This window comes from Plasmodium falciparum, assembly GCF_000002765.6.
Source record: "Plasmodium falciparum 3D7 genome assembly, chromosome: 10".
Lineage (NCBI taxonomy): Eukaryota > Apicomplexa > Aconoidasida > Haemosporida > Plasmodiidae > Plasmodium > Plasmodium falciparum.
Genome location: NC_037281.1, coordinates 936,993 through 950,000, shown reverse-complemented (window position 1 = coordinate 950,000; position 13,008 = coordinate 936,993). Strand labels below are relative to the sequence as shown.

Sequence of the window (13,008 nt, the reverse complement as noted above, 5' to 3'; positions counted from 1 at the left end):
TACATGTCCATCTGAAGTCTCTTCATATTTAGATTGAGTTTTATTATTATTATTATTATTATTATTATTATTATTCTCTTCATAATATATTTCCCTTTCCATTTGCTGAAATTTATCTTTCTTAATATTGGTACCTATTTTATTTTCTTCCAACTTTTCATGATTTTTTTTATTTGCTTTAGATGTTTTGTTTAATTCTTTTGTTTCTTCTTTATCCTTTATATTTAAGTAGGACCAATGTTCTTTATTCATATCAAATAAATAAAGATCATTGAAAAAAAGGGACTTTAAGTTTAATGATTCCTCTAACATATTATTATTATTGTTAGGATTATCTATTTTTTTGGAATTATTTTCTACCTTTTTATCAAAAACACCTCCAAATAAAATGAGAGAGTTTTTATATATGCATGTACTAAAACCAGTCCTTTTACATGGTTGAAAAATACTTTTTTTTAATTTTTTAAAATTTACTGATATGTTATCTTCATTAATTAAATTTATATTTAAAATCCACATATCGTTAAAATAAAATCCTATAGCATTTCTAGTAGTGTTTTTTATTTGAGAATATCCACCATATATATATATTTTTTGATATTTCATATCTGTAAATAAACACACGCTTGACCTTTTCGAGGGCATAAAGGAATCTAAATCAAAATTTTTGAAAAACTTACTTTTTAAAATTTGTGAATTTTTTCCTTTATTTAAGTCTTTTTTTTTTTCGGATGAAATTGAAAGATTATTATCATTATTTGATGAATTATTTTCAGTCAATCTTTTGAATAAAGAATCCATATATACGTTCGTTAAGTTTATCCATATATTTGAATTTATTATATAAATATATAAGTCATTAAAATATTCTATAGATTTCCCATTATCAAAAAAACCTCCAAACATTACAATATAATTTTTCCACAAAATCATACGATGACCACTTCTGGGAGATGGTTTATTATCATCTTTTTTATTTTTAGTTTCAATTTCTTCAAATACATTATTTTTTAAATCAAAACTCCAGAAATCATTATAATGAAAAAATTGAGTATTTGTACATAATTCCCCACCAAATATATATAACTTTTTATTGAAATAAACAGTCTGATGAGAACATCGAGGTTTAGGCTTTTTTGAAGTAGTAAAATAATACTTCCATTTATTTTTTACAATATTATATTTAAATAAATCATTATATGATATTAATTCATTATTATCATTATATTCACCTCCAAATAAAATAAATTCTTCATCATTAATAAAAGTTATAGAACAATTTGACCTAGGACTTGGCTTTTCACATTCTACAAAAGTATTATTAGAAGTCGTATTTATATTGATATGCCCAAACTTATCTTTCTTATTTAAATTTTCATAATATAAACAAATTGTATCAAAATCTTCATCACTTAATGTATCCTTTTTTTTCTTCTTTGATTTCAACGATTTAAGCTTCTGCTTTTCTTTTTTTAATTTTAACTTTTCTTTCTTTTCTTTACTTTTTTTATCTTTTTTTACCATTATAACAAATATCCCCTTTCTAACATTTAAATTATATGTTTTTTTTTTCTTTTTCTTTTCTTAAAATGTAGAGAAAAAAAAAAAAAAAAAAAAAAAAAAAAATATATATATACAATCTTTTTCAATTTATTTGAAAAAATATTTTAAAAATTGAACTTTAAACAGATTTGAATTTATTGAGCAATTATATATTTATAACTACATATATATAATAATAAAATATGTATATATATATATTATAAATATAAATACTTGAAATTTTTTTTTTGTTTATTGTATCATTATATATTTAAATGAAAAAATAAAAAAAAGAAGAAAGAATTAAAAAATTTTTTATATAAATATTAAAAGATAAAAAAAAATACCCCTATGTTATAAATAATATTATATTATATATATATATATATATTAATATATCTATTTTTTAGCATTTCCGCTTTTTTTATTTGTACTATTATATTATAGCCGTTGCGTATTATTTTTATAATTATACATATTATAATACATATATAAATATATAAATATAATATATATATTTTTTATTCTTTTCTTAAAAAAATAACACCCTTATATGTTGTAGAACTAAAATAATTTTTTTTTTTTTTTTTTTTTTTTCAAAACTTCAATTGAGAATAATATTTATTTAATATTTGAATAATAGAGTAATTATAAAGAAAAAAAAAAAAAAAAAAAAAAGTTTCTAGAATAAAAAGAACATACCGTGAAAATTTTTTTCATAAAAATAGTTGTTATAATGAAATTTATTTATTATTATTTTTTTTTTTTTTATGAATTTAAAAATAATAAAACTTGTTTTATATATATAATTTTCATAATTAGGAAAAGAAAATAAATAATAGTATGAAGAATTATTATTAACTATATAAAAATCTTATATACAATTTTTTTCTTTTACATTTTGTTCAATTATAATATAAACATAATATTAAGTTTTTATTCTATTACAATTTAAAAGTATTTTTATTTTCCTTAATAATTAAAAAAAAAAACTATTATATATGAAGAATTAGAAAAAGAGGTTTAAATATTAATTCGTATTAAATCGAACTTCAAAATAAATATTTTAAAAATATTTTATATGTTTTTTTTATAAGCCTTTATATATATATATATTTAAATATATATTTTTTTCCGAAAATACATAAAAAAAGAAATTTATACTTTTTTTCTTCTATAAAAATCGATAAAATCTTTATATTATTATTATTATTATTATTATTAATATATATTATATGTCCATAACCATTATTTTTTTATATATTATAAAATATACAGTGTTCGTATCAATTTTAATAAAAAAATAAATAAATATTTCTATAAAATTTTATTTTCTATATTAAATAAAATATATTAAAGAGCAAAAAAAAAAAAAAAAAAAAAAAAAAAAAAGTTATAATTTTTCATTCAAAAAAAATCAACACACAGTTACATAGCTCAACCAAAACATAAGCATGCAATATATTTTTATACTTTTATATTATTTCAATCAAATATATAATAAATATATCTTATTATAATATATATATATATATATATTAAAATATAAAATATAATGGTATTTTTTTTTTTTTTATTTATTTAAAAAAAAAAAAAAAAAAAAAAAAAAATTTATAATAAAAAATAATGTTCGCTATGAAATATTAGTCTTAATTAATTTTGTGTTTTATTTTATATATAAGTATGCAATTTCATATGTAATTAAAATGATTAATTACAAAAAAAAAGTTATTATATTATATTATATTATATTATATTATATTATATTTTGATTTTTATTTTTTTTCGTGTGTGCTTTTTTTACTTTTTTTTAAGTACACCTATATTCATTTTAAACAATAAAACATTTTTCTCGAAATATATGAATATATATATGTACTTTACACTTCAGATATGAAAATATAAAAATGTAAAAACTTTTATACATGTTTATTACATATATGTACATATTGTATATAATGAAATATTGTTTATGTTGCATATAACGTTTGAACATTATCCGAAATATATAATGATTTTAATTTTTCCCATAAGACTTGAACATTATATAAACAACTATATATATATATATATATATATATATGTACAAAAGGTTCATTTTATTTTTAATTTATTACTTTTTTTTTTTTTTTTTAAGATTTTAAAGTTTGTATAAATATATTATTATAATAATAGAACAAATATTATTATATAATATATCATATTTGAACATTATTTAAAAAGAAATATATATATATATATATATATATATATATGTATGTATTTATTTTAACGTACAAGATATTATTATTATATTATTCAATCCATCACATATAATATGTAAAAAAAAAAAAATTGAATATTCATACATATTATATATCTTTTAAAAAATGGAAGGAATAAGATACCTATCATGCAATAAAATTTTGTATAAAAGAACAGGGTCTACAAAAACGCTTATAAATTCATTAAGAAAAAGATATGTGCATAATAATTTTAAAAAGAAAACTTGTGAACAAGTATTAAATACTGTAAATAAATTGCATAATGAAAAGCGATATTTTAATTTTTCTTGTTCTTTTACAAAATCCAGTAGATGGAATATTTGTATGAATAGACATAACAGTCGTTTTTTTTCTAGCAATGAATCTAATAAGAATTTATATCTTGAAAATTATGCTAATATTAGAAAACATATTAATAGTATAGATAATGAAGAATCTGTTATTATGAATATTTTGAAAGAAAAGACATATGAATGTATTAAGAAAACAAGAGAACAATTAAAAGAAATTATACATACATATCCCAATACACCTATATCTATATGTACACCTAATAATGTAATAGGTGGATTAAGAAATACCATAACCCTAATTACAGATACATCCATTTTAGAAAAAAAAAAAGGAATATTATTTAGAGGTAAGCCTGTAGAAAAAATATTAAGAGAATTTCCAAAATGGGATAATACTTGTGAATATCCTATGGCTGAAGCAATGCTTTGGTTTTTATTAACAAAAGAAGTACCAGCTGTAGATGACTTAAAACTTTTGTCAAGAGAATTATATTGCAGAGCTAAAAAAATTCCACAGTTTGTTTTTGATTTTATAGATAACATTCCACCTTTTACTCATCCAATGAGTCAATTAGTATCTACTGTTTCATTTTTAGAATCTTTATCCTTATTTAAATATAAATATTCAGAAGGCATATTAAAAACAGATTACTGGAAATATATTTTAGAAGATGCGATTTCTTTAATATCTCAAATTCAAGTTATTGGTGCGTATATTTTTAAAAGAACATTTATAAATAATGATATAAGAAAAGGAGAAGGTATGAATTTAGATCTTGATCTTGATTGGTCAGCTAATTTTGCTAAATTAATAGGTTATGAAAATAAAGAAGTACAAGATTTACTAAGACTTTATTTCTTACTACACAGTGATCATGAGGGTGGAAATGCAAGTGCACATGTATCACATTTGATTGGTAGTACCTTAGGAAATCCATATTTGTCCTATTCTGGTTGTGTTATAGCATTATCTGGACCTTTACATGGACTAGCCAATCAAGAATGTCTCAAGTTTTTATTGGATATTAAAAAACAGTTAGGTGATAACCAACTTACCTATGAATTTATTGAAAAATATGCTAAAAATCTTTTGAAATCTGGAAGAGTTATACCTGGATATGGACATGCAGTTTTAAGAGTTCCTGATCCTCGTTTCTTAGCCCTTAGAAGTTTTGCATTATCACACTTTCCAGATGACCCAATAATACAAATACTTGAAATGTGTTACAAAGTTATACCAGGTATTTTATCAGCAACTGGAAAAGTTAAAAATCCATATCCTAATGTAGATTGTTCTAGTGGATCAGTATTACATCATTATGGTATAAAATATCCTGAATATTATACTGTACTTTTTGCCCTTTCTAGATCCATTGGTGTAATGTCTCAATTGGTTTTATCTAGAGGATTAATGTATCCCTTAGAAAGACCCAAATCTGTAGACATTTATAATTTAAGAAAAATTTGTGAGAAGAATTATGTAAAAATTGAAGAATATGAATAAAATATATATGATGAACAAAAAAAAAAAAAAAAAAAAAAAAAAAAAATATGAAACCAAAGAGTTCAGTAAAATTTTCAAATGCATATTATATATTACGGTTAAATGAGTTTACTACACCATATATATATATATATATATTATTTTTATTAAATGTATATACAAATTTACACAAAATAATAAAACTAGTTTATAATAAATATTTGATTTTTTTTCATAAGGTCCTTTACATCTTTTTATTTATTTATTTATTTATTTATTTTATTTTTTAACTTCATATTAAATAGACATTTTCTATGAAGAAGATGAACGAAATTTATAAAATTTCCTCAAAAAATATATTTTTTCGTATATCCATTATAAGTTACTAATTTAATTTTTATATTATCTATATAAATAATATACATATTTAAATCTTTAATGAGATTGTTAGAATCATATTAAAATGGATATTGAGAAAGATAAATATGGACACATGTTAATATTTTTTTTTTTTTTTTTGTCCGGGGGGAAAATATTATTTTATTTATAATGTGCTACATTGTATTTCTTAAAAATTGTAAAAAAATATATATAATTTTAAAAATGTTTTTTTATTATTTCAATATAAAAAAAGAAGATATCTATATAAAGTTGTATTATTCTAATATAAAAAATTGAAATAAGGTTCTTACATAATTATACTTTTTTTTTTTTTTTTTTTTTTTTTTTTTTTATAGTTCTTATCTTTTGTTCTTTATAATTTTTTTTGTTATGTTTACTTTTAAAAACTTCACAACGTGATATAAATAAAACATTTTATTTTTTTAATCTTAAAGTCTTATATCTATATTAATATTAAAATTTTTTATATAAACACAATAAAAGAATGAACCTAAAATTGGATATATATATATAATATATATATGTGTTTTTCTAAAGTATAAATAATAAACTTCTTAAAATACTTTCCTATTTTATAAGTTCTTAAAAATATTATTAATAGGTTATATTAAGGAAAAACATAATAAAATAAGATAACAAATGAGGTAAAAATATATTTTTTTAAATTCATATATTTGCTTAAATTTTATTTTATTAAATATAAAAATTTATCTATATCTTAAAAGAAAAAAAGCAAAGAAAGGAAAACATATCAGAACAAAATGGTTTTAAAAATTTTCCATCACGAAAATGTTGGAAGGATATTTTTTTATATTAATTTTAGATGGTAATTTTATGATGAAATTAGTAAATATGTTTATTTATTTTTCATTTTACATTTTAATATATATTTTTTTTGTTCTTTTGTGATGAACAAGGGAATATTAAGGAAAATTATATAAATTAATATTTTATATATATATATTATATATATAATATACATTATTATGTATATAAAATAAATTATATATTATAATATTAATATATGTAATATATATTATTTTTTTTTTCATTATATATGTAAAATTACAAACCTGATTTATTATCTTTTATTAACCTTATTAATTTATATTATTTATATATATATAAATAGTACATGAATAATTATACAATATTATATATATTGTCACATAATATAAAAGCTTATATTAATTTTTCACTATTTTTTTTTATTACATATATAATAAATATTTCCAGTATTATGAAAAATAAGCTCTTATTATATTTTTATATATTATAATAATATATATATGAAAATCACAAAAAAAAAAAAAAATTTATCTAATAAATATATATGTAAATTTATATATGTTTTTTATACATTTAATAAATAAAATGTTTATAAAAATAAACTAAAATATTATATTGTTAGACTTTTTTTATATATTTTTATCACTTATTATTTATATTAATCTAAAAAAAAAAAAAAAAAAAAAAAAATACGTATATACCTTAAAAAACAAAATGTATATGAAAAATGTTGTATAATTAGTTTTTAATTTTTTAAGCTTTTCTGAATACTGATTTATTTTAGTTTTTGTTAATTTTTGTTTTGTTTTACACTAAGAATAGATTTTTTTTTTTTTTTTTTTTTTTTTATTTCCAAAACTCTTTTCCTGCGCCCCATATATTTATTATATATGTAATTTTATTTTTAAATTTATTAAGATTTATTATTGAAAAAATAATATATAAAAATATATATATTTATTTTAATGTTTTGTTATTTTAAAAAATAAAAGAATGAGTTTTAAACCAAGATTCAGTAAATCATCTTCATGCATATATGTAGGAAATTTACCAGGCAATGTCATTGAAGAAGAAGTTTACGATTTATTTGGAAAGGTTTGTATATATTATTTGTATTATTAGAAAACAATATTACTAACTAAAATGTTTTATTATATATATTTTTTAATTTATTAATATATTTATTATTATATATATATATATATATATATATTTTTTTTTTTCTTTTTTTAGTATGGGCGTATAAAGTACATAGATATAAAGCCATCAAGATCTTCCTCTAGTTCTTATGCTTTTGTTCATTATTATGATTTGAAGTAAGAATAAGAAAAGAAAATAATAAATTAATTATAAAAATATATGAAAAATACATAGGAAGATCTATTATATTATTTGAATATTATATTAGTGTATTGTGAAGCATATATTTATTGTGTGGAGAATAAACTTGAACTATTATAAGAAAATACATTATAATTTTTTTATAATTGTACAATATTTACAAATACATTTTTATGTAACTATTTGGCTATTATGGATACTTATAATATAATAATAAAATTTGAAATAATATTTCATAACCCATTAAACATATTTTTAAATATGAGCATTTCATAATATATTATTAATGATTTATAATATTTAATTGTGTATAAAACTATATATATTTGTTCATATATGTTATTTATGTCAATATAAAATATATTTATTTTTATTTAAAATTTTTTTTTTTTTTATTCTCTCTTTTCAGAGATGCAGATTATGCAATAGAAAGAAGAGATGGATATAAATTTGATGGATTTCGTTTACGTGTTGAACATTCAGGAGAAAACAGAAGGTATTTTATAATTTAATATATATATATATATATATAATTAAAATAAATAATAATAAAATATATAATTTATTAATAATAATATTCATTTTATTTTTTTGTATTTTATAGTTTTGGAAAATATAGAAAAAAAGATGATGGTGTTGGTCCACCTATAAGAACTGAAAATAGAGTAATTGTTACTAATTTACCAGATAATTGCAGGTGGCAACATTTAAAAGATATTATGAGACAATGTGGTGATGTGGGATATGCTAATATTGAACGAGGAAAAGGTATAGTAGAATTTGTAAGTTATGATGATATGTTATATGCAATTGAAAAATTTGATGGTGCAGAATTTAAAGTGTATGACGATGTTACAAATATTAAAGTTAGAAGAGATAAAAGAGGTTCTTCTTATATGAAAAGATATAGAAATGATTATAGTCCTAAATATAAAAAAAGACGTAGATATAGTAATGAATCGGGATTATCAGATAGAGATCGATCAAGATCTAGAAGATACAGTAAATCTAGTAATTCATCAAACAAAAGAAATAATAAATATGAATCTCATAGTCAAAGTTTAAGCGATAATAGAAATAGTTACAGAAATAGAAGTAAGGGTAAAAAAAGAAGTGGATATAAAGGGAAAAGAAGTTATAGTTCTTATGAAAACCAAAACGATGATGTTAGTAGGAGTAGATCTGATCATGGATCAAGAAGTGGTGATAGAAGTTATAGAAAGAAAAAAAATAAAAATGAAAGCTCTAGTGATGTATTAAGTAAACATTCTAGTGCATACCGAGATAGCGATAGTGAAAAAAATAAAAGCTATAGAAAACGTTTATCAAGTGATAACAGAAGTCATAGCAGACGAAGAACTGTAAGTGAAGATAGAAGTGAAAGAAGGAGAAGTTTAAGTGAAGATAGAAGTAATAGTAGAAAAAGGAACGCAAGCAGCGACTTCAAAAGAGAACTAAATTCAGATGATGATAAAAAAAGTAAAAAAAAAAGAAGCTATAGCGCTTCACCGGGATCGGCATATAAGAGCAGTTCACGTGAGTTAAAAAGTCAAGATAAAAGCAATGATAGATTAAGTGAATCAAAAAAGAGTTATAAATCTCAAAGTGCTTCTGTTAGATACAATAGCACAGAAGAGAAAAAAAGCGATGATGAAACTGTAAAACCTAAGAGAGGTGGTAGGGGAAATGCAAAGAATACAGGGAAGAATAAGAATACTAAAGGAAGTAAAAAAGGTGCTAAAACAGAAGAAAATCATGATTCTAAAAGTGTTTCCAATGATAGAAATAAAAGTGATAAATCCGAAGAAAAAGAAAAACCTGAAGTTGTAAGTAAAGATGAAGAAGATAAGAAAACAGGAGGTGCAGAAGTAAAACCTAAGAGAGGAAGAAGAGGAAGAAAAAAAGCTAATGCAGCAGATGAAAATGCAAATGGTAATGTTAGCAACTAAAATGAGATATTGTTATTTTTAAAATTACCATCATTTATTTAACAGAATACTGAAAAAAATAATTTCTATTTTTGAAACCAAATAAAAAATCTCAAAAACATAAAATAAAAAGAAAAACATATATATTGTATATGTGATCAAAATTAAATTATATTTTATAATTCTATATGTTTTAATATTTATGTGTTTATGTTTATTATGAAGGATTTATTATACATATAAACCAAAAAAAAATTAATATTATTATTAATATTTTATATAATTTATATTTGTAAGACTAATATTGTATTTTTTTTTTTTTTTTTTCATTTTTTAATATTCATTTTTGTTCAAATTCTTTTTTTTAAATTTTTAAAACAAAAATTATATTTAAATCTTAAAATTAATATATTTATATACATATTTCATAACATTTTTTCTTATTTTTAAAATAAAAGGAAAACATTAGATATTATATAAAAGTATTTTTTTTATTTAATAAATATTTATGTGTAATTTTTTTTTTTTTTTTTTTATTTATTAAAAAATGTTTTATAAATAATTTTAAAACTAATACAAAAAGCCTATTTTTTTTTTAAAGAATACAACAAAATAAATTACGTAATATATATTATGCAGAGGGAGAGGTAATTACATCTTTACACATGTATTGAATGGAACTAAATACCATTAATTTATTGTAGATGTAAATTTTTTTTTTTTTTGTATTTATTTCATTAACAATAAAGGAAAACAATATAACTATAAAAAAAGTGTTTTAAAACGAAAGCATTTTCATGTAAACACAATATCCATGTATGACAAAATAATAAACAATTACTGTTTTCAAATCTTATGTATTTCGTCAAGTATTCATTCATATATAATTACATGACTTATTCGATGAATAATATAAATATTTATTTTATCATATATTACTACTTTTTTACAGTATTATATTGTATTATCAATTTATAAAGTTGTATATATATAAATTTTTTTTTTTTTCTTATATATTTTATTTAATCTATATACATAAATATTTTTATGTGTAATATGCATTATGAAAACAATAAAAAATACACTTTATAATCCAAACCATTATGTATTAAAACATAATTTTCTTTCTCAAATATAGATAAGAATTAACGGATATTAGAACATATTCACAATGAATTTAACACATATATAAAATACAATTCTTTTCAATTTTCAATATATGTCATTATGGTTTCTTCTTTACTTTAAATTCTTAAAAAGTAATATAATATATAATACATATTTTAACTATGTATATTAAATCTAATATTACAAAATTATGTTTTAAAAGGTTATTTTTTTTTATGTTCATATTCTATTATACCCTTGTAAAACCTTGTCTAAATGTTATTTGGGAATAAAAAAAATAAATAATGCATATTTCTTAATTTTTGGCAAAAATGTAAAGCATAACTTTATAATTTATCAACTTGAACAACATTTATAGTGAATAATATAAGATTCGATATATGAGTGAAGGTTTTTAATGATTAAGTAATTCTTTATTTTTAATTGGTTACAAAAAATATATTTTGTTATTAATCTATTAGTTTAATGCAAAAATTATTATGACATTCTTTTAAATCCTTATGATATAACAAATAATGCTAATTTTTTATGTATTATAAAATATAATTTTTTTCTTGAAAATTTTCTTTTTCCTTTAAAAATTCTAACAAAAGGAATATATAGTTCTTATATGCCCCTCTGTATGTTTATAATTTCTTTGGTTTTATTAAAAATTACATTTTTTTTTTTTTTTTTTGAATATAGTTACTCTATATGATATAATAGTTAAAGTATATGACATATATCGAACATAAAAAAATGTGTTTCTTCAATTGTACTAAAAGGTATATATTGTGAAATGTGTCATATAGATAAATAAGAATTTTTTTTAACATTTTATTTACAATATTATATTTATATATTTTATTTCTCTTGAATGAGAAATTAAAAATTTCCATTATAATACATATGATATAGAACAATATATATTTACATATAATGTTTTAAAAGCGAAAGTTCTCAATATATATTTACATATTGTCTTTATTAATATATATAATATATTTATATATTATACTTTTTATAAGTTAATATTATAAACCAATAGACATTTGAAAATAGTATAAATTATATAGTAATAAAACTGAGCAATACATAGAAAATAAATAAATATAAAGGAATTGTTCTATGAATTTAAAAGACCTTGCATATAAGAAATATGCATTTATATATATTGTAATAAAATTGTGAATAAAATATAATATATATATATATATATTCCCTCATATAGTAAATATGTAGATATCATTTCTATATTATTATGTTTAATAATACTTTCAGATGCATATAAATGATATAAAATAAAACATGCGTTATTTTGTTCTAACCATCAAATAATATGATAAATATAAAAATTAAGAAAATGTAGGATCATCAAATTATATTACAAAAAAGTTCATTGTTATATTACATAAAAAGAACGTGTATAGTCATATACCTAAACATGTATTGATGTTCTATTTTATGTGTATTCATAATTACATGAACAAATATCTCTTATTTATAAGACTAGTGAAATTTTTTTTTTAGGACTTAAGTTTTATATATATATATATGTAAAGATATTTAAAAATTATATATTCATCATCTAAATTAAGAACATTAGAGATCATAAAAAAAAAATAAAATAATAAAATTTTGTCCACATTTTGATATATAATGTTCATTATAATAGAAATGAAGATATATCAATTGAACGTAATAATTCATATAATGTATAAAAATAAAATTCATAATTTATCCTACAAAATCCAATATAATATAAATTTTACATATTAATAAAAATGTAAACATCTAAATAATTCGATTCAAATAAATTTTAATATATTTTAAGTCAATTCACAAAAAATATATAAATT

At 18.6% G+C, this 13,008-nt stretch overlaps 3 protein-coding genes across 3 annotated transcripts in view; 2 read left to right on the top strand and 1 right to left on the bottom strand.

Moving 5' to 3' along the window:
• Positions 1 to 1,524, bottom strand: part of PF3D7_1022600 (kelch protein K10) — a gene marked incomplete at both ends in the record, with an annotated part of 2,676 nt that extends 1,152 nt beyond the window's left edge. The window contains one exon of the mRNA XM_001347467.1: positions 1 to 1,524. This exon is cut by the window's left edge and continues 1,152 nt beyond it. Within this exon, the coding sequence (XP_001347503.1) occupies positions 1 to 1,524 (1,524 nt within the window).
• A 2,387-nt stretch (positions 1,525 to 3,911) lies between these two features.
• Positions 3,912 to 5,603, top strand: PF3D7_1022500 (citrate synthase, mitochondrial, putative; the record flags this gene model as incomplete). The annotated part of the gene is made up of 1 exon (XM_001347466.1): positions 3,912 to 5,603. The coding sequence occupies one exon, from the start codon at positions 3,912 to 3,914 to the stop codon at positions 5,601 to 5,603; it is 1,692 nt and encodes a 563-aa protein (XP_001347502.1).
• A 2,163-nt stretch (positions 5,604 to 7,766) lies between these two features.
• On the top strand, positions 7,767 to 10,063 carry PF3D7_1022400 (serine/arginine-rich splicing factor 4; the record flags this gene model as incomplete). The annotated part of the gene is made up of 4 exons (XM_001347465.1): positions 7,767 to 7,868; positions 8,007 to 8,089; positions 8,524 to 8,610; positions 8,719 to 10,063. The coding sequence occupies 4 exons, from the start codon at positions 7,767 to 7,769 to the stop codon at positions 10,061 to 10,063; spliced, it is 1,617 nt and encodes a 538-aa protein (XP_001347501.1).
• Positions 10,064 to 13,008: the final 2,945 nt, after the last annotated feature.